General features: G+C 40.1%; 1 protein-coding gene across 4 annotated transcripts in view; it reads left to right on the top strand.

Annotated features, from left to right (window-relative positions):
* Window positions 1-27,024, top strand: part of zfhx3b (zinc finger homeobox 3b) — a 271,937-nt gene that overhangs the window by 186,690 nt on the left and 58,223 nt on the right. For 3 of the 4 annotated variants that reach the window (XM_078944478.1, XM_078944477.1, XM_023953481.2), the window contains 3 exons: window positions 4,973-7,471; window positions 7,604-8,183; window positions 9,562-10,058. In XM_078944478.1, the coding sequence (XP_078800604.1) occupies window positions 5,009-7,471; window positions 7,604-8,183; window positions 9,562-10,058 (3,540 nt within the window). In that variant the 5' untranslated portion in view covers window positions 4,973-5,008. The remainder of the gene's footprint in view (window positions 1-4,972; window positions 7,472-7,603; window positions 8,184-9,561; window positions 10,059-27,024) is intronic. The other variant, XM_078944479.1, reaches the window with a different exon arrangement.

Here is a 27,024-nt window from a genome sequence, read left to right as displayed (position 1 = left end):
CTTAATTTTATTTTCTTTATATATATATATATATATATATATATATATATATATATATATATATATATATATATATATATATATATATATATAGTCACATTTTTTCGTACTGTGCATTTTTGGTGTCTGTCTTTTTTAATATCTTCGCTCTGTTCCCTTTTGAAAAAAATTCTATGAAGTTTCTCCCATTTGTATGTATGCACACCATAGTCTCCCCCATGCTGTTTGCTAATTGGTGAAAGACTGGGAGCTTCCTACTGTGTTCGCTGCTTCCCTCTGCTTTGCCACCCTACCATGTCTTTCACCATCACCCAATAATTAACCCCCGACTAATTAATTGCTTTTAATTACACCAGCACACTGTTTCTATCTTGCACTTCAGATCTGGGAGAAATACTTAAGAGCATCGTCATACCTTACTGTAGGGTTTTGTAAGTTAGATCAGCTTTATTCTTGATCACTTCATTAAAACCTAATCTGAATATAGCAAATGTAGCATTTTTTTGCTCCGGTAAGAGAAGAATGGATTACCAGAGTTGGATGATGTTACAAGGTAAAACTGTTGTGAATGTTACATTTTTTGATCTATTAACAAAAGAGCCAATATATATATTTAGGAATCTAATTTGCCTTTCTGGTTAGTTTTGGTAAAAGTTGAATAGAGACCTGTGGAACTAAAACACGTTGCTTTGGGTGTTAATGTTTATCAAAAATGATTACTTCTGCTTCAAATCTAGTCTTTGAGTAAATCTAATGAAACTTGTAAGGCTCTTTCTTGTTTTTGCAGAAGCTAGTCACACACATGACCACTGTTACATGCTTCAGTTCTGCTATATTTGAAAAAAAAACATACTCCCAGACATGCCAGGGACCAGCCTCCTGTACTCATGCAAGCTCCTGTAAACACACAGAACTGTTCCTCCCTGCCTCAGACTCAACACAGCCACGACTATTTCTGCTCCACAGACTGATAGCTCCCACTGAAGATCATTGATTTTACGGGAAGCCCTGTTTACAGGCTGAGTGCCATCGACCTGAGATGACTTTTTGCCTCCTGCAGTCGGAGCATTCTTATGTCTGCATCAGGAATATAGTACACTAAATGTGTCCAAAAAGTTAAGAAAAAAAAGCTAATTGTAAGCTTTAACACTGTTAACGATGAAGAGGAAAAAGTTAATACATCAGAAGAGGCACACAGATACTTTGTTTCATTACAGGAATTACATATTTTACTTAAGGAAGCAGGTTTCTTATTGACATCAATATTAACATTATACTCTTAAGTTATATTTTACCTTAAGTATTTTCTTTCTTCTTAGAAAGTGAGTGTTAGTTTAAATTAAGTAAAACGGACAATCAAAGCCAGCAGAACACGGAATACCTGGGACAATATCAGAAACATGAATTTTCAATCTAACTCACAAGTATAACCTCAACACTTGATGCCATTTTTTCGAATATATTCACTAAAGGCAGAAAAGCATCCATTCTTTTGTTGTGATCAGCTAGAACAGAGGTGGTATACCTGTACTTTTCTCTGCCTTAGGACTACAATGGTTCACTTGTCAATGAGCATGTCCCCAGTGCAACATCAAAAGCCTTCTCCGGCTTTATCAATAAGAACCCTTCCTTCCCACATCTTCCTGTAACTTGCTTAGCGTTCACGCCATTGATTTTCCAATAAGCGCCCCTTACCCTGCGGTGGCTGGCCAGGTTCTGTGTTAGCTCAGAGACCAGATACAGAGAAGCAAAATCACAGTGGAACAATTGAAAATCAGTTCTGCTGTATTGTCAGTATTCTTCAGTCTATATTAGGAAACAGTTTTTATTTTAAATAGGACCTGATTCACTGTTGGCTGATAAGTTTTGGTCAAGGCTGTATCCAGGCTATGCCTTTTACAATTTCAGTCAGAGGTTATTCCCTATGGACGGCCTGGAGAACAGGGTCTTCCTGAGGCAAGGCCAAGGCTTCAAAGCAGGTGATCAGGCATGCTTATAATCAGATGGTTCCTTAGCCTTTAATTCCTCCCTTGGTTGACTGCTAAATCCCTCCAAATGAAAAAGACCCATAACATAAAACTTATCTCATTTTGCATCCTCACTAAATGATATCCAGACCAGCTCCGGCACCATTTGTTATAACTGGGCTTTTCTCAAGGTTTAACCTATCTTAGTAAGACTGGCTTTGAATAAAACTTGATTTCTTTTTCCATTTGTGTCCTTTCTTATTTCTTTCATTTATTTATTCATTATTTTTTTATGGAGGGGAGAGGTTGAAGTAGTACTAATGTAACTGAATTAACTGAAGAAAAAGTCAGGATCTGTGCGTCAAACTTCTCTCCCTTAGATCAGCTCTGGAATCCAGCCTTTTCTTCCTTTTGATGATCTCATATTGTCAGCTATGGTTTGTTTTGGCTGCACACAACCAGCTTATTGTCAACTCGGTTGGCTCCCACTGTGAATTACAGTGCCACACAAGACTGGGGCCAATGTTTGAAAAAAAAATTATTTTCTAAACTCAGCAGCGTATAACTGCTTGATGATACTTAGTAATAGTAACCTTTAGCAGGTTTTTCCATCCTTTGGATTTGTGGTTATTAGACCAGTCAGCACTTAAAGACCCCAGCTTCCTCCGCTTCCCTTTTTCAGCCGCGTCTCTTTGTCTGTCTCATGTACTTGTTTAGTGCCTCTCAGAGATTAAAGCTTTTCCTGCTTTAAACAGGTGTCACTGAGCCAGGCAGGCCTCCAAGAGACAAACAGCGTTATATCAGTAGGCCCATCTGCGACTTTCCGACTCCAGACAATCCCATTGCTCATCAGTAACCGCTGTAGGTTATTGAATTACACCATCTCGATTTTAAAGGGCAACCCTGTTTTCTGTAAACAGTGAACACACCAAGCTGGCTAAGAGCTCCAGCTCTGATCAAGAGTCTTTGTGTTATTCCATCTACTTTTAATTGCTCATAGTATCTAGGAGTTGTAATGGGAACAGAAAGCTACGTGTCCTTTATACAGTACAACATACTGAGCGTATTCACACTCATCAAAGCAAAGAGGAGGTCATTGTTAACTAGCAGTTTTAACTGCTGATTGCACATGTGGGCCCAGTGTTCCCAGGCCTGGTTGAGACAGGCAGTGGAATCTGGAGGAGGGGCTGGCAGATTACAAGAACAAAGTGTGAAACACTCCATGTTTAGACGTGAAAAAGTTTTGCTATGAGGCTGTCCTTTATACCATGTCTCTCTTCTTTTTTCTTTTTTTCTTTTGCGTTTAATTTGGCATGATTTATCCAGTTATCTTTATCTGGAAAAACACAGTGTTTGACATGTCAGTTTTGTTCATGGTCTCACTCTCACTGCCTTCTTTCAGTTTGTGTAAAATGGCTGTGGAGTTCATAGCCTTCTATTAATGGGTGCAGATAATAAAGACCAGTAGGGCTAGTTTTTTTCTCATTCAGTATGGCGACCATCTTTAAATCATGTCTAGCTGTATAAAAAGCTATTTTGTTAATGAGCTGGCCAGTATAATATCTTTTTATATGCAAAGTAACTTAAAGGTCATCAAGGTATACTTCTGTAGCTTCAAACAAAATAACCTGGTCAGAGATCCCACCAGAATAAATTCATACGTATTATACATGTGTTACGTCCATAACACTGTTTTTATGGGTAATTATTATTTTGAGTCCAGTCCTTGCTTTATCTTCTGTTACTTTTTGCTTCTTGCTTGGTATTGTTTATACTAAACTCTGAAAATGTGTGTGTCATAGGCTGGAAAGATGTCAGGTATATTGTGGTGAATATAGGCTTCATCAGACATTCATGAAAAGGTAGACAGACATTATCAATCTCTCCTCTCCCTCTGTGGTTTCATGTTAGGCTGCGGGGGTAGACTCCATTCCGATCACATCTGAAATTTGCATCCCTAAGTAAATAAGTAAATAAATCAAGTGCAAGCAGTGAATGTGCTAATCAGCCAGGACATGGCAGTGAGCTTGGTGCCGGGAAACTTTGCTCATGTAATATTCAGTACCGGTGGGTTAAAGGGCAGCCCAGAGTTATTGGTTTCAGCCCGACTGCCCTCTTTAATCAATGTTGGCTGCATCCCTTTAATAAAATTATTAGCTCAGCAGTATCTTGCGCTATCATTTTATCTCTTCTGTGCTCTAAATTGCAGCCTGTCTTGGGCCTCTCAGATGCTCGGGGCATGGCCAGCTCCCGAAAGCTCAGTTCCCATTTATTATTTCAGAGGGGGATGATAACTGGATAGTTTGAAAGCAGGCTTGAATGTAGAGGTTGTTGGATGCATGCTCTTCACTGCTGCAGCTGCAATAACGTTTCACTGTAGCTTATGTGTTTTGTGATAATATAGCAATAACAGAAAATACAACTTACCTTCATATGCAAATGGTTTGGTAAATGTAACATTTAAATAATTCGCTATTTAAACTATTGACAGTGTTTAATTTAACATACTTTGCAAACATAGCATTAATTTAGCCAGTTGTGTAAATCTGCAATGATCCTATAGATGGTAATTATCATACATTTGGTCTACAAAGTTACTCTGACCGCAAAATAATCAAAACCAGTCGGACTTGAAGATAATAAGATCAAAATTGTTGTTTAGACAGTGAAGAGAAAAATGGTACATCAGATATATGGCAAATAGCTGAACCATAGACCTCTTATAAAGGCTTGTCCCAGGTATTGATTGTGTTTAGGAACTATTCTAGCATAATGATCAGGATGTCAGAATTCCAGTTTTATCTCAAACTTTTGCCTCCTTCAATATATTTAATTTAATTATCTTTTCAAAGTTCCTTTACATTCCTCTACATGTCATTTTACACATCAACATAATGGTTTCAACAATGTAGATATTAGTTTTTAAGTGTACAGTGACATGATAAATTTAATGTGTTTCTTTGGATTGTGTTCTATGCGCTAATGGTTCACTTGTGTCTTTGCAGGCCTAGATGCAATGAAAGCCTCATGTAGGCATCAGCATGGACAGCTGTGAGTCTCCCGTGGCATCTGGGGCAGACAATGGGCTTGGCTCCTCCCAGCAGCAACCACCACAGCCCTGGAACGATCACTCAAACTCGCAGGTCAATTGTACCAACCAGGCCCCTTCTCTGGATGCCCTAAATCTCTCTTCTCCCTATCCTTCTCAACCTCAAAACTCCATTGCACCTCATGACGGGGTGAGAGAACAGCAGCAGCCAAAACAAACACCACCACACGTGCATCGTGATATTGCTGCCATTGGCCAGCTGCATTCCAGAGGAGAAGATCTAGAGGCGGTGGAGCAGGACGGAGGGAGCTGTGCAGAAGAGGAAGAATCTGAGGACTTGGATGAAATGGAAATTGACAGCTGTTTCCCAAGTCTTCAGCCCTTTCCAGGCATGTCGATGGCATCAAGCAGTGGAGTCATGCCCACTCTTCTGCGACATCAGCCTACACAACAGCAGGGACCACCTGAAAGTGGGAGTGAGGACGGAGAAGAAGAGGAGGAAGAAGAGAGCAGTGATGTGGAAAACTTGGCTGGAGAGATAGTCTATCAGCCTGATGGCTCGGCCTATATTGTGGAGAGCCTTAGTCAGTTGATCCAAAGTAGTGGAGGCATGGTACCTGGCTTGCTCTCTACAAACTCTCTCACAAGTGGCGGAAAACAGGGGGAACCTACTGGGAATTCTTCCTCGGTCTACCCACAGATCATCAACACTTTCCACATAGCTTCGTCTTTTGGAAAGTGGTTTGGCAACTCAGACCAAGGTTTTCCCAATACCTCAACAATGGCAGGCCTCAGCCCTGTCCTGCACAGTTTCCGTGTCTTCGATGTGCGGCACAAAAGCAACAATGAATACCTAAACAGTGATGGGTCTGCCAAGAAGTCCTGTGTATCCAAAGATGTTCCCAACAATGTGGATTTCTCCAAATTTGATGGTCTTGCCCTTTATGGCAAGGGTAAGCCCATTCTCATGTGTTTCCTCTGCAAGTTGTCCTTTGGCTATGCCCGTTCCTTTGCTACTCATGCTGTCCATGATCACCGTATGACACTGTGTGAGGAAGAACGGCGGCTGCTCGGGGATAAGCATGCTTCTGCTATCATCCAGGGCATTGGGAAGGATAAAGAGCCCCTCATTAGCTTCTTGGAACCAAAAAATAAGAGCACTCCTCTGCCACCTACCCTGCTGCCCATGAACTCTGGACAGAGCTTTTATGGCACATTTAGTGGTGTCCATTTGGATCTTGGAGGCAGCAGTGGAGGCAGTGAGACCCTTGTGAACAAAGATTCTGAGTCCAGTCTCCAGCTACAGCACCAGCAACAAGGCACCCTTGGCTCTGTCCTTTCTCTTGGTGCGCTAAGCATTCCCAAAGCATCCACTCTTACCTCATCCCCAGGCCCTGCCAAAGACTCCAGTGCCCTGCCCAAACAGGGAGGCACAATAGAGGAGCCTTTGAGGAAAGAGTTGGTATGTCAGAGAGAGGGTGAGAACAATAAGGGACATGAAAACAAGGTGCAGCTATCCAACCAGATGGTGGGCTTGGAAGAAGATGAGGAACTGGTATTAGGAGAGGAAGATGATGACATAGAGGCAGAAAGTACAGGAATGGCCTGTGGTGGTAATGGTAGCAGTGGTGGGTCTGAGGCGGGGGAAGCAGCTGTCTCAAACCAAAGCATTTCCAAATCTCCTTTATTAATGCCTAGTAGCACTCTCCAGCCTTCTGCCTGCACCGCTGCAGTCAGTTCCACACTCAACAGCAAAGCCCCTGCTTCCATTTCATCCTCTGTAAAGGAAGAGGGTTCGCTTTCAGAGAGTGGGGGAAGGATATCAGAACTCCCTTTGAGCTTTAACTGCCAGGGACCAGTTGCTCCCTTGGCTATGGCAGCAGAAGCTGTCAGAAGGAGTGAGGATGACACTGCTTGCACTTCATCCTCTCCTCTGTCCTCCAATGCTGCTGATGAAAGTGCCAATAGAGATAGTGCCACAGCTCCAGAACCAAATGATTGCCCAGCAGAAGGAGATGAGGACAATGGAACTCTTCTGCATCATCATCATATGCACCACCATCATCATCACCTCCATCCTTCATCTCATGGTCACTCCCTCACCCTCCCAGGGGGCTCATGTGATTCAGCTGGAATGGGTGAGTGTTCACAGAACCATGGTCCCAGTGGAAGTGGAGGAAGTGGCGTGGAGTGCCCTAAGTGTGACACCGTTTTGGGTTCATCACGCTCCTTGGGTGGTCATATGACCATGATGCATTCACGTAACTCATGCAAGACACTGAAGTGTCCGAAATGCAACTGGCACTACAAGTACCAGCAGACATTGGAGGCACACATGAAAGAGAAACACCCAGACTCTGGAGGCTCCTGTGTGTATTGCAGCAGCGGTCAGAGCCATCCTCGTCTGGCTCGTGGAGAAAGCTACACCTGTGGATACAAGCCCTTCCGCTGTGAGGTATGTATCCAAGAAACATGCCATTGTTTTGAAGTTCTGTGCTTCCTTTTTTCCTTTTTTTAAATCAGGTGTTTCACATTTTATCTGTAACATTTCCTTGCACTTAAAGGTGAATTGTGCTATGTTTCTTAGGTGTGTAACTACTCCACTACCACAAAAGGCAACCTAAGCATTCACATGCAGTCAGATAAACACTTAAACAACATGCAGACACTGCAAAATGGAGGCTCCATTGGCTCTACACAAGAGCAAGTTTTTGGACATGCCCCAGGAGGAGTGGTAGCAGTCCCCTCAGTCACCCAGGCTAGTAGCCATCACCCTCCTCATCAACATCCAACACAGTCCTCCACCCATATGCCTGTACCTTGTGGAGCCCCTTCGCCTACTAAACCGAAGAGTAAACCTACTTGGCGATGTGAGGTTTGTGACTATGAAACAAATGTGGCACGGAACCTGCGCATTCACATGACCAGTGAGAAGCACATGCACAACATGATGCTCCTCCAGCAGAATGTGACTCAGATGCAGCATGGACGACTTGGCTTGGGAGCTATGCCATCCCCTTCTGAGGCTGAGCTTTACCAATATTATTTAACACAGAATATGAGCCTTCCACCAGGCCTCAAGATAGACACAGCTGGACCTGAAGCCCAGTTCCTGATGGGAAGCTTTCATCTAGACCCCAGCATGGCAGCCTTGGCCCCAGCTCTTGGTAAGCACTATACTGTGTTTCTTCATCTCAACTGCTCAGAGGATGTTGTAGGTTAATTGAAACTACATGGTTTAGGCAGAGTTGTTGTTAAACAGTTACTAGTCAGGGTCTTTACAAGAACTGATTAATGTGGAAAACACAATTTTTCTTTCTACCATGCTACTAATATTGATGTTGAGTTATAAACCTTATTATATGGGACGCAATGACACAATGAAATGAGTCAATAAAAAGTCATGCTGGCCCGACTGAATGTAACTCTACAATTTGTCACAAACAAACACTTTAAAATTATATTTACTGTGTGGTACATATGGCCCTATAAATACATGCTGACCAAACAACTTAAGCAGTAGTTGCATTTTTGTTATATCAGTGCATGGCTAGAGAGACACTGCAAATGTTGCATTCACATCATTTGAACCTCCTTATGATGCACATTCTCAACACTGCAGTCAGAGGTTATTAGGAGATGATGGCAAAGAGAATTAGAGAATGCAGAATGTTTAATTTACCAAATGTAATAAAAATTTCCAATAATGTGCTCTTGTAGTACAATAGAATAGTAATGCGAACATCACACCTGTCAGCATTGGTTTAAGTATCAAATAATTCAAATTCTGATTCAAAGATCCAATGTTACAATCAATTTTTTTTGGGAGTGGTATTAACATAAAACTACAGAATCTAAACAAAAAAAACTTTCATTTAATGAGAGGCGCACAACAATCCCAAACTAGGAAAAGTAGTCGGCCCTTTTTAACATGTGTGTTTATATTACAGCACAATTAGCAAGGAGCAGATTACAAGAAAAGATTTCAGGACACTTCTGAAAAGTACCCTTCCAAAAACAAACCATATGCTATTTCTCAAAAACAGACCATATGCTATTTCTCAAAAGAGAAAGGAGCTGTTGTATTTGATTCAGATACAATGTAGTCCGGGTAACATCCATATTTCAGTTTGGGCTGTAGGACATTAAATACGTGCAATTAGAAACAAGTCATCATGTCTATATGGTTAAGGTCATACTATATGAGCTTGCTATCCACTTTTTATCTCCTGTGGAAAGCATGGTGTTGAAGTGCATCAGCTCAAAAATGTTATTTAGTTTTTTTCTTTTCAATATCTTTCGTAGAAAATCCAGTCAATTCTGCCTTTCAGTTTAAACTATGAATTGATTTAGATGCAATTATATTCACAAAACAGTCAGCCAGTCTGGCATCAATTAACTTCGGAATGGATATCTATTGTAGAAATGAGATAATTGACATTGTTAAAGTTGCATAGGTAGCTATGTCTAAAAAGAAATGCGTGTGTACAGCCATTTACATACTATTTTCCACTTTTCCCTTCTTTCTACTTGTCTATGTTGCAGTAGGTGGGGAAATCCCTATGGATGTGCGGCTAGGTGGTGGACAGTTGGTGTCTGAGGAACTGATGACCCTTGGAGAAAGTCTATCACAAACAACAGACCCGACGTTGAAACTCTTTCAGTGCGCCGTTTGCAACCGGTTCACCACTGACAACTTGGACGTGCTTGGCATGCATATGGGAGCTGAGCGCACCCTGCCTGAGGAGGAGTGGCGTGCAGTGGTGGGAGACTCTCATCAATGCAAGTTATGCCATTACACCACTCAGCTAAAGGCCAACTTCCAACTGCACTGCAAAACAGACAAGCATGTGCAAAAGTACCAGCTTGTGGCCCACATCAAAGAAGGGGGCAAAGGCAATGAATGGCGGCTAAAATGTGTAGCCATAGGCAACCCAGTGCATTTAAAGTGTAATGCTTGCGACTACTACACCAACAGCCTGGAGAAGCTTAGGATGCACACTGTCAATTCTCGTCATGAAGCAAGCCTCAAACTATATAAGGTTAGTGATCAGCCAACACTGACACCCACCACCCAGCCCCTTTATGCCAGTCTTTGATGGGTTTGATGCTATACTATAAAATAAATATTTGTAGAAATCACAACCAAATTAATTTTTCATTTGATTGTTTTAAACATAGTTGCAAAATTTCAATGAAATATAATTCACAGTTGAGCTCTTTTTGGCAGCAAATTGAAGCAAAAACAGAATACGTATTTGTTAATTTTGACAGTTAAACTGATATTTATTAGCAATACTTGGTAGATATCAAAGTGTTATCTACCAGCAGCTCTTTTTCAAAAGGCATGAACAATGCTTGCATGAATGATGTCTGTTATGGGTAAATGTTGCCATACCAGCAGTTATGTAGAGGCTACATAGCACACTACTACCATGAGAAGAACCTAACAAGAGAGGCTGGTTTGGAAGAGTAGGGTCGAATCACTTGGAGACGAATGAAGAAGTGTTAGGAGACAGAGGTTTGGTGCTAATACTCCTTCGAGCGGGAAAGGCTGAATTGTTCTCGACAGCCGTATTGATTTTTGCTGGACTTGGAGCTTCACCTTCTCCTCTAATCATTCCATAATAGCCAGTGGATGAACACTCTCCGAACAAATGGCCATAAATCTAACGGGCCTGATTCCACTTAGGTACCTATCCTGTGTGTCTGCGGCTTCGGCCAGACTGCGCTTAACTCAAGCTGGCATAGTCATACATGACACATAGTGAAACTTATGCAAGTTATGGCAACAGATACTTGAAAAAAATTTCATCATCAAAAAACAGTTTTATTTAATTACATTTGACTTCTTGACATGCCTGTTGCAGATATTTAGCTATTAAAATGTAATCAGAAAGTTTCCTAATGCTAGTGCATGTGTTATTCATGTTGGTGTCTTTTATAAGTAAGATATTTAAACTAAACAAAAAAAAGTGAAACATTGGTCAGGTATTTTAATTACATTGAAATTTGACAAAATGGTGATTTAAATTCAATCCTTTAAATTATTTACTGCTATCATACAAGGCTGATTTCTACAGTGTCAAAATTAGAAAATTATTTGAAATAATTATTCTACAAATGTAATTATGGACTAAGTCTGTAGTTTGCACCAACATGTTGACTGCTAAGGAATTTCATTGGGTTGTTTCTAGATGTTTAAAATGTGCAAATAAGTGTATAAGTAAATAATATAAATAAGTATATTATTGCACATATTTCAGTCCTTTGTCCTTTTTATCTTGATCCCAGCTGCTTGAAATATTGACCTAAATTTCCAATTCCCACGTGAGAAGAAAACAGGCTCAAACATTGTCACTCCGTCTCTTCCTCTTACCTTTATAGTGCAAAAGCTCTCTTGCAATACACAATGCAAGTTCTAATAAAATGACAGTATTTACTTCTTAGTGGGGGGCCCCACTATCTAAAGAATTTCTTCTTTTTTTCCTATACTTTTTTATATTGATGTCACACATGCCACACTGCTGCTGAAGCTGGCAGAGATTAATTCTTTACACACATCCAGACATGACTATTTTTATGGCTTAAGTCTCTTAAGATAGCCCCAATTTTTTTTTAAAAACAATTGATTTTCGGAGTCAAAACTTTTTTTTTGACAGAATCAACCTGCAGTTTCAAATAGAGGGTATTTTTCAACTTTCAGCTCAGGCAGCATTTAAAAATAAAGATGCTTACTGGTTGACAAGAATGATTAGAAGAGTTTATGAATCATCTGTGCGATGACAAGTACATGGTTTGTGCGGCATCTTGACTGCACCCGACTCCCCTCTGACAATGTCAAAGCTTTCCTCCGATTTCAGATTTAGAGTTCTGGGGGAGACAGTGACAGCCTTAAACCCACAGTGCACCACAAGTCTGTAAACCCTATTTGGTATATTATGCATGGACAGAAATAGGAAAATCACCATTCATGCTTTCTTCTCCAAAGAAATCTGATGTGAAAAGCAACATTTTTTAACCTTTTTGGGGAGAGAGTAAATCATCAAGTCAGCATAAACAGACTCCACTATGTAAGATGTGGGAGATGCTTGGGACACATCACCAACATCAAACTGGTTTGCATTAAATAGGCCCTTTGTGTGCACAGCTCCATATAAATTGGAGCCTGTAATTACTGGAATTAAAAAGGAAGGTTTAAACCGAGGGCTAAACTGGATGGGATAATTTGAGAGTCTGTGGTATGAGGCCCATATTAGGGATTTCTAAAAATATCACCCCCACCACCCCATGTATTGGAATGTTTCAAAGGACTCCAGTACAACTCAATTCCGCAAGTTATATTGACCATTAGATTTCAACACCGGTGCTGGCATGTTCTTCCCCTGTGTGCTGCTTTCTCATTTAGGGTGAGCCTTGTGTTTTTCCATCTTCTTTTTCCATGAATTATGCTAATTTTAGGAAGTTTGATGTCAGAGTGATTGGCGTACATCTGCTCCTGGAATGCTCAAGCAAATAGGTTGTTTGATGTGCTATCCGCTGTCAGTCGTTGGTTGATAGAAGATAAAATTAGCCTTCAATTAAACTAAATTTGTTATATTTTGTTTACTATATGTCCATAGCATCAATTACACAACTAGCAGTGGGTTTAAAATGCCTAGGTGAGAAAGTAATCCAGCTCCTGACACTAACCATCTGACTAGATAGAATGGGTGGGGCCAAATCAGGCTTAAGCACAAGTCTCAGTTTCCAGTCAAGGGTTGGGGAAAAGGGGAGGAGCCTGGGGGCGGGGTGGGTTAGCTGGCTACTATCCTTGTCTCGGGGGCCGGTGCAATCGGCTGTAATTGAGATTGATTGAATGTTATTTTTCCTCTTGCAAATGTAGTCCATTAGCTTGGCACGTGCATAATCAGTTTAGAGTGCAGTTAGCTGAATGTAATCATGTTCCTCGGTGTCTGCTAGCACAAAATCCACTCCAGATGCCGCTTGGCCATAGAAAGACAGGGAGAAAGTGCTGTCACTATCAAATGGGGAATCTTTAACCAATACAGTCCTGACATCCATCCCCCTTTCTTGGCCTCGCTCTATTGAGTATGCACAAGTGTAAAAGCAAATGGTGGGGGGAAAAAAGGGAAAACTGATATTTGTACCTTTCCTTAAAAATCATTGACATCCACTGTCCGTTTCTTATCCTAAAGTACACAGTTTTTAAAACATATTTTCTGCCCATTAACAAACACGCCATGTGTGTATTTTGGAAAGAGCTGCTGCTCTTGTTTTACCTCACCATGCATCCCAAAAGAAGTGGTGAGAGCCAAGAATGGGAAAATGTCTGTCTCATTTAGAGGGAAAAACAATCACACTCAAACATAATAGAGGAAAAGTGGCTGTAATGTAAATGCAGGGATTAATGCTTACATGAAAAGACATTAAGGTATTTCACTGATGATCTTACTCAGCAAAAGTGCTGGCTGTAATGACCTCTCTACATTAATGATAAAACGTAGCAGGATTAACTCTTATTTCTTGTAAGACTAAATCTCTAAGTGTAGCTTGAAAACAACCACATATAGGCTTTGTTTGTGTTTGAGATTGAAAGCAATTAACGCTTTTTGCTTGAGATTTTTTTTAGTTGTCCATTACAGAAGACCTGAACAAAAACAAGTTGTCACTCAGTACACTATACATGCTAAAATTAAGTCAGTTGATGGGACCTTGCCTTTGCCCTCCATGACCAGAGTTTATCTTATAAAAGAACAGATACAAAAAAAAGAATGAGAGATGGACAGGAGAAGGGGCTGAGAGGTTGACGTTGGTGTGTGTGGTGGTGGGGTGGTTGGACAGATAGATACTCTGCTAATTATCATGGCGAGCCTATGATTGTTCAGTAATAGTGCTCAGTGGGAAAAGTTACAGCAGTTCCAGGAAGAGCCGAGCTCTGATTTACTGGTACTACCGCTCTAATAAAGCGTGAGCTGCACATCCTGGGAGACTGCCCATTCTCTCTCTTCACATGCACAAGCGTGTGAATACACAGACAGATGGACAGGCAGACACTTACAGCAATTGTGCAACCTAACATATCACAAGACTCATAAAATGTGTCCTTTTCAGAGGAAAAGCATGTGAAATTTGGATCCACTTTATCATGTGTCAGTTGCCAGTGAGACGATTGAAAGACTTATAACAGTATTAACAGTATTAATAATCATCTACAAAGTTTTTGAGCTGTTGTATCGTTTCCTAACAAAGCTTGGATGTTCAGGACGGAGAAGGCGGTATTCAGCTTACAATCCACGAAAATTGGAGAAAGCGACTGTGGGACACATAAAAGAGGGATCTTAGGGCTTTGTGTTTGGCAGCGTTCAAGAATTTCACAACTCCTCCAGCTCCCGCCCATTGAGAAGGCCAGGGAAAGGGTCAGCCGCTGACCCGTGGGACAGCTGTTGCTGCTGGTGGTGTTGATTGTATGCACTAAGGCTCTACTGTGAGTGTTGCTAGGGACTAACAAAGTGAGACTTCACAGGAACGGCGTTGTGTGGTGCAGTGGTAGGGCGGTGGACCTATGATTGAAATATTGCAGGTTTGATTCCTGCTTCGCCTGCCCATATGTCAAAGTGTCCTTGGGCAAGACACTGAACCCCACCATGCTTCTGGTGGAAAGATGGTGCCTGTGTGAATGGGATTGTGACTATAAAGCACTTTGGGCCTTCAAGAAACGTAGAAAAGCGCTATAAAAGTATACGCCATTTACCATTAACATTAATACTTTTTACACAGATATTCAGATGCTCGCCTCACGTAGTTTGAAACAATGATGCATCAGATATGCATGTATGTTATGGTTCTATCTTTTCACCCACCAAACAAAAAGCCCTGTTGTGAAAACATCAGGACCACAGTGCCCAGTTTATCTACAGAGCCCTGCAGCCTTCTAACCAAATACATGCAGTTCCAGTTTGTTAGTGCTATATTAAGTCATCAAAGCGCAAATAAAAGAAACATAGAATATAAAATTCTTTGATCTTTTTTCAACAATGATTATTTTTAAAAACCTTTACCTTTTTGAATGTTCTATTCTTGCAGTTCCCAGAACATTATTATAAACCATGCAGTTCAGACATCTACTTGCTCATATACATGTGGATGCTCATGCTAAGACTTATAAGAATTAAAAGGTTTAGCTGAAGTTCCTATCCTCTTGCAGGCTGTGCCAAACTCACTTAAGAGGGTAACAGCTGTCATTGGCAGGTAAATGCTGACTTGATGAGCCCAGCTGAGGGCTCCTGTGATTGTATAGAAAGAGAAAGTGAGGCTGGCAAGGCTCTGCACCATTAATACATCAGTGGCTTAGCCACTAGATTAATGGCCTCTGAGTGGTCAAGGCCTTAAGATTACTCAGTTCTGAGGTCTGCTCAGTGGAGCCTTACATGGAAGAAAGCCGGAGTAAAGAGAAAAAATTTGGAGAGCAGAGGTTATCCAAGAGGACAACATCTGAGCACATTGTTTTTTTCTCATTTTCTTTCATTTTTGTTTGTTTTGGATAATTAGATAGTCTGAATAATTTTAGGAAAATATGGATTTTGCCCTTCTCCCCCTACCCTGTTAATGCTTCACTTTAAAGTTCAAGATGATCTTTTAGTGCTCTCCAACAATGTTACAGGTTTCTTTTAAATATTTGTTATGGTGATGGTTTAAAGTCATGCTTTGTTTACAACACTGATATTAATTAATGCACTATCCCTGCACATCGTGACAATTTAATTAGGCGTTCAACCACATTCTTTAACACTTTTTTACTCCTGTTGCCTGGAACCTTCCAATTTGATTATTCTCTGATAAATGTGAGATGATCTCTTTCTCACCTGGATTTTGTTGGCAGCGGGCAGACGTTTCTTCAAGCAGCTAATTTTGGATAGATTTTTAGCACAAAAAACCCACAAAGTTCTTTATTTAATAAAAAGTCCTTCTTATCACTGAAATGTTGAGACAAATGAAAGACAAAATAAAATGACTGAACTATCCATTCACAAGTTGAGTGGGTGAAATTTTTTTTCTTTAAGCTGTCTGACCTCTGGTGTCAAGACAGAATAGCCATCCCTTCCTGCATTTCATGGCTCTGGTTGTCCATCCATGTTTTTCTTAATTGCTTTGTGCTGGACTCCAGAACTGGGAGCTGTAAATCTTCTGATGTTATGCAGGCAATGTTTTTTCCAGATGTAAAAGAAAAGGTTTTATCCTTTTGTAATTAAGCGGTGCAAGCCAGGGTGTCATGTGGTTTTTATTAGTGCCTTTGGAAAAGAATCACTCTCCACCTTGTTTTCCCATTATTCCCTTCGTTTTAAGATACAAGAAAGGGACAAAATGGGAGGATGAAAAGAAAATACATTATAGAAAGGAATTCCTAGTCTAAATGATTAAATGGAAATGACATGGTAGTGAAATAGTGAAATGCCATGGCTTGCTTGGGTGAAAAAAAAAAGAAAAAAGGAAATCAGGGATATTAAATAACTTTATCCAACTTTATTGTACTCTCCAACTTCATACATGGCTGATATCTTGGTCACTCTTGTCAGTGTCTTTCTTTAGCTGAAGAGACCATGTTTTTAATTGACGTATAAGTTGAATATTTCTGTCCCTTGTTGACTGCTGACGAGAAAGTCTCCACAGCTGCCAAATTTCAAGATTCACTGCCAGCTCCACGCCCTTTTTTCTATATATTATCATTTTCCTTCAACAGTATCCCTAAATGATCGTCTGCTGCTAAATAATTCACGCTAAAAATCTTCTGATTGATTGTTTTGGTCTGTCACGAGGTTGGAATTTCTTTAATTTATGCTTGTTAGATTGAAACAGTCATGTAAAAACAATCTGAAAAAGCAGGACCGACTTTGCAGATTTGTGCTCTGGGACCTGTTTAAGTTTTCAAAAAACCAAACCAAAAAACAGTGAGATCTTAAAGGCAAATAATTATTCAAATCATTTTTTTTAATTCCATGCTGAAAGGTTTGACAGAGAAAGCTTAATACTCTCTGCAAAACATTTTATCGTTTGACGTTTGAGGATTGAAATTGTCTTTATTGTCATTGTACCAGTAAATTCTTTAATCATTTTACATCCCTGTGGGACTAAAATCCATTGGTTGAATACACATACATGTTTTTTTTATTATTCTAAGAGAATTTTTTCTCTCAAAGAAAATGTATAAATGCTTTAAACCATTAGTTTTTTTTTTTTTTTTTTTACAGACCAAACAGACCTAACACCTTTAAATTTAAAATTGGTCACATAAGAAGCCATGTAAAGGAAAATGCATCAGGATATGTAATTGGTGTGAAAAATCTGAATTTTCGGGACCTGCTGTTTGTACTCTTCTAACATCTTCCCTTACACACCAAATGGAGCTTATCATTTAATTTTCTTCCATTTACAACCTTTTTTCCTGGCTCAATTTCTAGATTGTGCTCTCATTACCGACTGTTGGGTGAAGAGGTCTGGAATAATTTGGTGTATCAGCTTTTGGTATTTAGGATTATCTTTGATCTTGGGGGATTTTGAGTCATACAAAGCCATGACTTTTTCAAAGAAGAAGCCTGTACGCATGTCATAAAATGTGGCCCATGACTGAGATGTCTTCACAACAGAATATAGCTAAAAGCATATGTGTTGTAAATTATTTTGTAATGATTTATTACTCAAGGAAAATGCGGCTTTAAGCTGTGGATGTGCACGTGGTTAGGAAAGATCAGTCCTTCCAACCCCAAAAAAAAAAAAAAAGAGGTTTGAGCAATGAGAGATCTGTCGTTGGAGTATTCCCAGTTTTCAGCTTAACTTTTAAATCATTATACATGATGAAGCCATCTCCACAAAGTCAGAGGTTTATATACGAAAATCAAACACCATCTGCCATTTCTGATCAGATGCAACAGCCATCAGGCCAGGGTTACCAAGGCAGAACAGGAAAAGCCATTAACTGCCAATCACTGCATCGATCGACAAGCCAGTCCACCGCTACCCCCACCCACCCATCTCTACCCACTCCTGCCCACAGACGCTCAGGCATGGTTCATCATCTTTCCTGAACAATGGACAAGAGCAGAAATGCTCAGGCCTTCTTTTGCACTATGTGACAGCATTTCCACTTTGTCTCTTTTTTTGCTCAAGCAGTGTCACCTCCTGATTTATCTGGAGTCTAAATTTCAGGCTCATCGTACTGTCCTAGTTCAGATACAAGCTGTTTTTTTCCCTAAGTTGGATGGGTAAACCCCCTCTGTGCACTTGAGGGGCAGTCACGATGATGTTCGAAAGATATTAGAAAGATATTAAGTTCGGACCAGGGATTTGTCATTTCCTCTTTGCTAAAATATATTAGTTCATCGAAAAGTTCATTGCCCCATCAGAAGGAGAGGAGACACTTCGTTCTGCTCTATCTCCTTCCACATTTTTGGAGTCAACCTCCAGATAAAAAGGGGAAACTAAAGTAAATGAAGGACAAAAAAAGGAGATGAATGATTTTATTTTATTTTTTTTGTCCACCATCTCTTCCCGTTTTAGTCCTGCGGCTTGAATTTAGGGTCATTAGAAGAACATTTTCCTCCTTCCCGATGTAATAGAGATGCTGTATATCAGAGTGATCTGGATCAGAGGTCAGGGCAGGGGGTAGCAATTAAAGCATATAGATCCAGGAGCTCTGCTCTGTTCCGCTGTTTTTGTTGTGAGCAGAAACAGATAAGTGAGCTAAAGAGAGACAGATTCCTGCTGTATAGAGCATGGGTATATTAATTTATTGAGCTTTGTTAGTGCTGAACTGGTAATGCATTAGTGAGAGCCATATATTTATGTGTGTGCTTACACGGCACGCTTTTCCACGCATGCTCTCAGTTGCATGCTGCAATTAGTACAGCAGTATTTTTTTTTTTGGATCATCCACAGTAAACATGCCACAATTTTTGTTGCTTGGTTTGGTAAGGTCAGCCTTTACTGGGATGGCTCAATGGCAGGATACAGAAAAGACGTGATGGATGTGGCCTGGGGCCTCAATGCTCATTTTGCATCTGTGGTGGCCTCATCTACACAGGGAGGGAGGAAGGGCAGAGATGGAAACCAGACCAGACATTTTCCTTGTTCTGCTCATAAATATTTGTGTGGCTAATTCATAAACAGTTGAGCAAGAGAAGAGATCAAAGTAAACTTTATCGCGCTTACATAAAAGTCCGGCCTTTTCATCATGCTACTTTACACTTCATATTCATATCTATCAGAACAACAATTTTAATTTAGAGAGTTTATTGACCAAAACAGAATAACTTCCCAAAGCTTCAAGACTCTGACTTTTCTCAGCAGTTGCTCCTGCAAGGGTTTCAAACACAAGTTAAAGGCCATCAAAATCTGTTATAGCTGAAACTTAACCTCATCCTGCACTGTGTAAAAGGTCAACAGCCTCTTAGATGGATTCTAAATGGCTTTCATAATCCTACGGAGCCACATTAAAACATGCTAGTGCAGGGACGAGTCGCAGTGTATCCACCATAGTTAGGTAACTTTCATTCAAGTCATGTTATGATTCTAGAAGTTTTAATGTGGGGAAGCCTGCATTTATGCATTTATGTTTAAGCAGGATGTGAGTTTTTGCTCTGGTAGAGTACAGAATTGGCGAGTTGTAGGTGACTAAAACACAACCTTATCGGCAGACTTGCAACAAACACTACCTGACAAATAAGGCAATCCTACTACAGGGAAGTTTCAGGTGGCTGTGCATGGTTGATGCAACTGAGGGTCTTGGATGAATAAATGGTAGAATTTTGTTTTTAAACTTTAATCATCCAAACAAATAAACAACATCTGACAATAACTACATTTTCTGTTTACCACAGTAAATCAATTTCTATTCCTACAATCCAACCAGATCGCAAGTTGTTAATCAAATTGAACGATGCCATTATAAAATCATTTCAAAATAAAATAAATCGATTAATTTTGGTAAATAACATTTGGATTGAGGCACAATAGGTTTATTTTACCATAACGTAAAAATGACCTAGTGTCATCACAGCGAACAACACACATGTGATGGCAGCAAAAAATTATCCAGCCATCATTACAGTCCAATGTGTGGAAACACTTTGAATTTCTAAAACTAAAATTTGAATGAATTTGCCATTAATTCTTGTTTACTCGTTTGTTTGTACACATTTTTATTTTATAGTTGATTATCATGCAAGAAATACAAGGAATCTGGAAAACGCCACTTTTATTGTTCAATACCCAGGTATTTATCTCTGAGTCACACTGGGGGAATTTTTGGCTAAAGATGTCTCGGATTGATTTTAGGTCAGTGAATTGGATCATTCAAAATGAACAGATATTGACTATGAATCATATCAGCAACCACAAATTATGAAAGGAATCGAATCGCTGTTAGAATGAATTGTTACACTTCTAGTTAGACACTTTTCATTCAATCTGCCTAATTTACATTATAAGATAGGTTTTTTATTCTTAAAAAAAAACTTCTTGAAAATTTTTTTTCCTACATGCAGGCATTTGTTTCTGATGCTCTGTAGTGTGAGACTATCTGGATGTTTTTATTTCGCTAACAGCCCGTACACACAGGCGACTCTGCGGTCGGTCTCCTGGAACATTGTGTATACAAGATCACTCTGATCAAGTTGGCTGGAACTAAAGAGAGAGAGAGAGTAGAGTTGTCTTCAGATAGCTTTACTCCTGGAGTTTATGAGTTTCTGTGCAGGGAGTTCAAAGTCCTGCAGAACATCAGAGAGCTGATGCTGAGTGAGGCTGACTAGCTGCAGCCTGTGGTCTGGGAAGGGTTACTGAATTATTACTGATGGTTTCAGGGGTAACTGTCCGACCACAGGACTGGGGAATATTAATCTTTTATTTGATTGTCCGCATGTGCTGATTAATCAATTTGAGTAGGATCTCCAGGATTAAGTACCTTATTATTCCCCTGTAAGAACAGATAAGAGATAAGCCTTTAAAATATCATATTCCATTTATCATTTATTTTTAGATCCCTGCTGATGACTGTGAAATAAAAACTGAGGTTAGATCAGGCAGAACATCAACATGGGAAAAACTGTTCCGGGAGCAGGATAAGAGACCGAAGTATGATGAGAGGGGGGAAAAAAAATCTGCACAGTTGAGTATTTGTGAAGATAGGGAGAAAAGACAAAGCCCTGCAATCCTTCAAAAATGGTTCAGAATAAGGGGAAAAAAAGCAGCTGGGAGTGAGAGAGCGGGGAGAAAATGGGGGCGGAGAGACAAGAGGAACAGGAAGTTGATGGAAAAGTGATAGCTGTCTCCACCTGGAGTATAGCCTGAGCTGTGTATTAAGAAGAGAGACAAAGCAAGCGAAAGAAGGGAGCTGCTGCAATTGACTCCTTTACTGTACTCTGGTTTGGGTAAGTTTGCCTCTCATAGCATGAATAGCTAGCTGAACAAGGGCAGTATTCTTGTTTATCCCACTCTCTATCTCTTCAGTATATAAATTCTCAATCTGCCAACTGTTTAATGCGTTATGTCATGTGGTAAAGCCTTTGATTCCAACATGCCTCCGTTTGTAAATACAAGAGGCACTCAAAAGGCTGTGGTTTCTTTACAAGCATGGCGCCCCCGGCGCTTTCATTGGGAATGCACTGAGAGGGAGAGGGAATGAAAAGAGTAAGGGAGGGAACAAGTGGTGGCTAAAACTGTATACACTTCCCATTGCACCTCTGCCAACCTCTCTCCGTGCTGCCTCTGGTTGTGCAGGCAGACACTGAGCAAGAAATGTGGGAGGGAGGAGTGTATCCTCTCTCCTGGCTGAACACCACACTTTAATTATGCACTTTTCAGCAGGTTTTACCTTTAACACTTTCCTCCCGGGGTTGAGATTAGTGTTCTCCATGCTTGATTTACAGCACAATTACTGAACAAGAGCTCGGCCTAATCAATAAACCGAAAGGGGAAAGTAGTTGTCTTTGAAGTACAGTTTGCGATGTTTTGCACGATTGAGGGGTATTTGTGGTGTGGCAGGTGATGGCAGCTAGTCCTCATTGCTAGCTTGTAAAATGTGTTTTTTACTAGTCACGCTTGTCTGCTTTATACATGTTTAAGGGTCCTTTCAAAACTCAGCTGCTGCAGTGACAGGTGTGAACAGCTGACTACTGCTTGTGTGATAAGTCAGCAAAAGGTTTTATGTTAAATATTCTTTAAAATACTGTGAATCTGAGAATTCCTTGCAAATATTATTAAAAATATCCTCTTTTGTTGATTTGTTTTTTTCTATTTTCTCTGTGTCCCCAAAGCAAGCGCACTGCACTTTTTTAAAAGGCTTCAGTGACCATTTAGCATGAAATCTTTTTGCAGCTTTCAATGTTTTTTTGCAAGCAGGACCAAAGAAAAAGGTCTCTTATAATTAGTCAGGTTTTCATTTGATTTTTGGTGATGACAACTATATTTCAACAGTAATTATGCTGCTCTGGGAATGATGGGGGGCCTGGGGTATTGATTCTAAATTGATCATCCCAATCAATGAGCACTTTAGTATTTTTTTTCTTTATAGAAAATGCATTTATGTTTAGCTTTTTTCCCCCCTTTTGGCTAATAAGTAAACTGAACGGTTGTAAAGAAATCTATGTAATAACAGTTTTTAAAAAGTGTAATGCTTTTATTCTTTTTTGCGTTAGAGCTGGCACAAAAAGGGGTTTGGCACCACTATATAGAGGATCATTTTTTAGTGTATTGGTCTGATCAAAACATGCAACAATATGATTTTAATTCAAATTAAAGATAAAAAATATGTTTCGCATTTTTCTTTCTTTCAATTCGTGAAAACAGTTTCATGTACTGACTGAAGTGTCATTTACTTGTCTGTTATATAATCCATCACTAAAGTGAAATATCAAGTGTTCAGCTTATTGAAGTTGCAGCTTTTAAATTGCCAGCTATGGAAGATTTAGTAGGTGAAGCTGGTGGGTGTTTGGTGTTTAAACTGCTTTAAGAACCCTCAACAGCCATTTCACTCCCGCAAGGTACTCCAAATTCTATGCAAATAAGCCCATATGTAGACCTACTCTGTATATTCACCTCTACTCAACCCTTCTCATTAATTTTCATTTTAAGAAAAGGACCTCTCAAAGGACACGTTGCTCATTTACAGTCCTGCTAATAAAGATAGCCGAATAAGACTGGGTTAAATATTGACATTGGCTGAGCACATCATCACTGTTCTTAATTAGCTGGTGTCTCTTGCGGGGCTATGTGAGGGCAGTGCATGAAAAACTAAACATTTACCCTTTTGAGATCTCAAATGCCCTCTGCCCAAAAACACGTCTGTATGAATTTTTCATAAAAAAAAGGATACGGGATCGTCAGAAAACATACAGTGTTACAGCTATCGCAGCCTTATTGCATAGCCTGAAGCTGCAACCAATTAAGTGTTAATGAAATATTTACACTACCAAACCGAGAACGCCAGGGGTGAACGCTTGAAAATACAAGTCTGGTTGGAGTGGATTCTATCTCTTTTCTCTGCTGTTGCGTCATTGTTGAAGGTGAAAGTGAAGGTACATGAGATAAAAAGGCACCAAAAGACAAGTGAGAGGGAGTTTAGGCCCACTTAAAGGATATTCTATCTTCTTTAGCAAAAAGTTTATTTTAGGTTGCAGAAGCCAACAATTTTGGTCAGTTTGGATAACTGTTTTTTGTGGCTATCTGAATTGCCAAGTGAGACATTTTTAGTTTAACTGTATTTAAACTACATCCTCAGACTAAGATAGCTGTGAATCTTCGTTCTCTGCAGACTGCAATGTTTGTTCTCACTGACTAATTGTGTTTGGGTAATGTTCTTTCTCTGCATTTCATTTTCACTGAATGCATTAATCATTGCACGTTTTGTTTTCTCATATCTTTATCCAACCCCTTCCCATTTTGCACGTCACAGCATTCCCTACCCGGGCTCAGAGGGCTTATTCCCAACTGCTGCCACTAAGTTCATTTTTTGTTGTCTCCATCTTGCATGATTTTGTTTTTCTTTTGTACAACACAGGAGACAAATGCAAGACATAAATGAAAGGCAGTGATGTGTAGGCCAGTTTCTAACCAAATTCCCATATTATAATGGACTACAAGGGCAAATGTCAGGTCGACTGCTCTACCTCTAAACCACAGCTTCCCTTAAGTAAAAGAGGGATGAAGAGGGGTGATGCTACAACCCCAGACATGTCTGGGGTGTAAATGCTGCAGGTTTTACATAGCTAGATTTTGCAAGCAGCTTTATCAGTACATCGCAGTACATTCATACTTCTGTGTACAGTTCTCTGGGGCGCTAATTTAAAAAATTTTTGATTACATTTCTTTCAAGGGTTCATAAAGGTCATACGTCCAAAAGCCAGAGTAAAGTACATTTGATGGATGCATTTAATTGAGCAAAGTCGTTACCTGTACATTTTTTTGGTTTGCATCACAAATTGTAACTCCATCCAGGGAGCATTAAAAAGACTTTAGCCAAACAGAAATATAACACTTTTTTTCACAGACATGTTGACCCAAAATTCTTATGATGAGTGGGTCTCAGGGGTGGTTTTTAGTTACTTGTGTCCTCAAACAGATGATATCTTTGTGAAGAGTGTAAAAAATGAGATAGAGCTCTCTAAGAAGTTTGTTTCACGCATTGTGTGTTGAAAGGAGATGCACGTCTTAACTGTTTTTCCAGTTTACTTCTTGCCATGAACACCATTAAAAATGAAGGATTTATTACAACCCCAAAGCAGTTGTTTTTTCTCATATTGGCCTAAAATACAATTTTGATGGTCACATTACCATAATGAAAACACAAGACGCTTATCGTGATGCTCCAAATCCAAACACCCCTCCCTGCTGTGCACCTTCAGCTGTGCTCACATTAAATTGTTAAAAGTATACTTTACCACAGCCCTGTTTAAGTAGTTATTGTCATTCTTGCCTAAAATGGAGGCCGTTATGTTGACAGTGTATTCTGGATAAAATAGTAAAGGACCAAGGCAGGTCCAGATTTGTCCCACTTGTTTTCCAGATGGTGTAACACATGTCATATAGTGGCTGTAACCATTTTTTTCGTAAGTCACCCAGCATCCACCCAGCATCGCAGTTTTTCCAAGCTCCTCCCAACATGGCTTTCATAAAAGCTCCAGGAGGTTAAGTTCTTAATAGACCACTGAAAGAAGAGGCCAAAAAAAATGGCATTAATTTGTTTTACTATTTCTGTCATAAAAAATATACAGTACAGACCAAAGGTCCAAACTTTTGGTCTGTACTGTATATTTTGTGAGGATTTACATCACTTCCTGTATGTTTTGGAGTCATCTCCATGTGTCACAAAAGCAGGACCCTGCTCATTAAAAAGGGGAGAAAAATGTTTATCCGGCCATGATTAGAAGTGCACATTATGTATGTATAGCCATGCTTATCCAAATGTTCTTAATGAGAGAGACCCTGGACGCCAGTGTGGGGCTCCTGTGGGCATAGGCACAGGCTCGTTATCACCACACAGGGCATTGATCTCTTAACCGCCTGCTCGCTTATCCTCCCTCTCTTCCCCTTTTCAAAGACAGTGAGTCACACATGAATTATGTGAACACATTGATCAGCTGATTGAGAGATATTGTTTAGAGCCCTGGGTCATTATTGAAGGAGGGATTACCCAGCTCTGGTTTTCTTCGTGCATGTGGGAGAGTGTATTACTCCCATCTTTGTCACAGCACACATTCCCTCATCTCACCTTAGATTTGCAATGGCTGCACACAAAAAAAAAAAAAGCACTCACACTTGTGCACACAGAGCACATATAGCGACCTACACAATCAACATGGCCCAAATGACTGCCTGCATTGATTGCCTTCCATATGCAATTATGTTCCCATTGTTTACTTTCTAGCATCTTACTCATTCAAACGGAATTCAATAATTATTGCTTTATTTAATGTAAAAGTAAGTAAGAGTGGTGGGTGTGGAGCGGTTGTAGGGCTATCGTTTTTAAGTATGTCCATGACCCCTCCCAGCCTACTTCATTCCTTAGGTCAATGCTAAGTCATGGGCTCTCATGACACGTACAGTGATCCATCTTTACCTATCTACCATTCTTTAAGACGCAGAGGTCCATTTTGTGTCTCCCAGTCCTGTCAGAGACAAATATGCAACCTGTTTTTATTCACCACTAGTGATGGATCATTTCTGCAGTAAAGCAATAGAGAACGCAACAAAGTACATTATAGGCTTTGTAACAGAGGGGCAGGATGCAGCAGAGGGGTGGCAGGGATTAAAGAGCAAAGGGAAAGAAAGGACACGGGAGGAGATAGGGTTCAGGAAGCGGTAGGTACGCTGTCTGTGCTTGGAATACACAGTTCCCTTAAGCCACAACCAAACTTTCAGGCGTGTTGTAACTTGCAGAGCCTAATTCAAAGCAGCCGCCACACTTGGCACCCATTGGGGCTTTTGTGGTTGGAGCTGTTGTTCGTACTGCTGGCAAACAAAACATCACAGGCTGAAACGGCAGGCACTTATTTACTCCAGTCACCGCTGTTCTTTGCTAAATATCCTGTCGGTGTTGGAGGGGAATCCCAGAGTCCAGATTCATGAGAATCAGATTTCCAACAAATGTCTCTGCATGAAGACACGGGTCATTTTCAACTTTGCAATTTTCTTTTTATGATGTTATTTAAGTAGTAAAATATAAACTAGTGAAGTGATCACTTTTTCACACATGCTTTTCCACTCAGGAGTATTGTCTTTAAAACCCAGGAAGTCAAAGCCTAAAGCTATGTACACATCGGGCATTTGCCTGATGATTTTGTCCTAAATGCGCATTCTTGCATGCTCATTTAGCCCATGGTGTTCACACTGGACAAGCATGGAGGGGCTTCTTCTTCTTTTTTTTTCATTTACTGTTTAATAGCGCAGTCCACCACCCACAGTTGGAAGAGGCATGGTGCGAAATGTCAAAGCTGTACAAATCTTGCGATTTGGGCATTA

Source organism: Oryzias latipes, chromosome 3 (genome assembly GCF_053564925.1).
Source record: "Oryzias latipes strain Hd-rR chromosome 3, Olatipes_Hd-rR_3.1".
NCBI lineage: Eukaryota > Metazoa > Chordata > Actinopteri > Beloniformes > Adrianichthyidae > Oryzias > Oryzias latipes.
The sequence above is the reverse complement of the archived record's forward strand: the minus strand, read 5'-3'. Positions and strand labels throughout refer to the sequence as shown.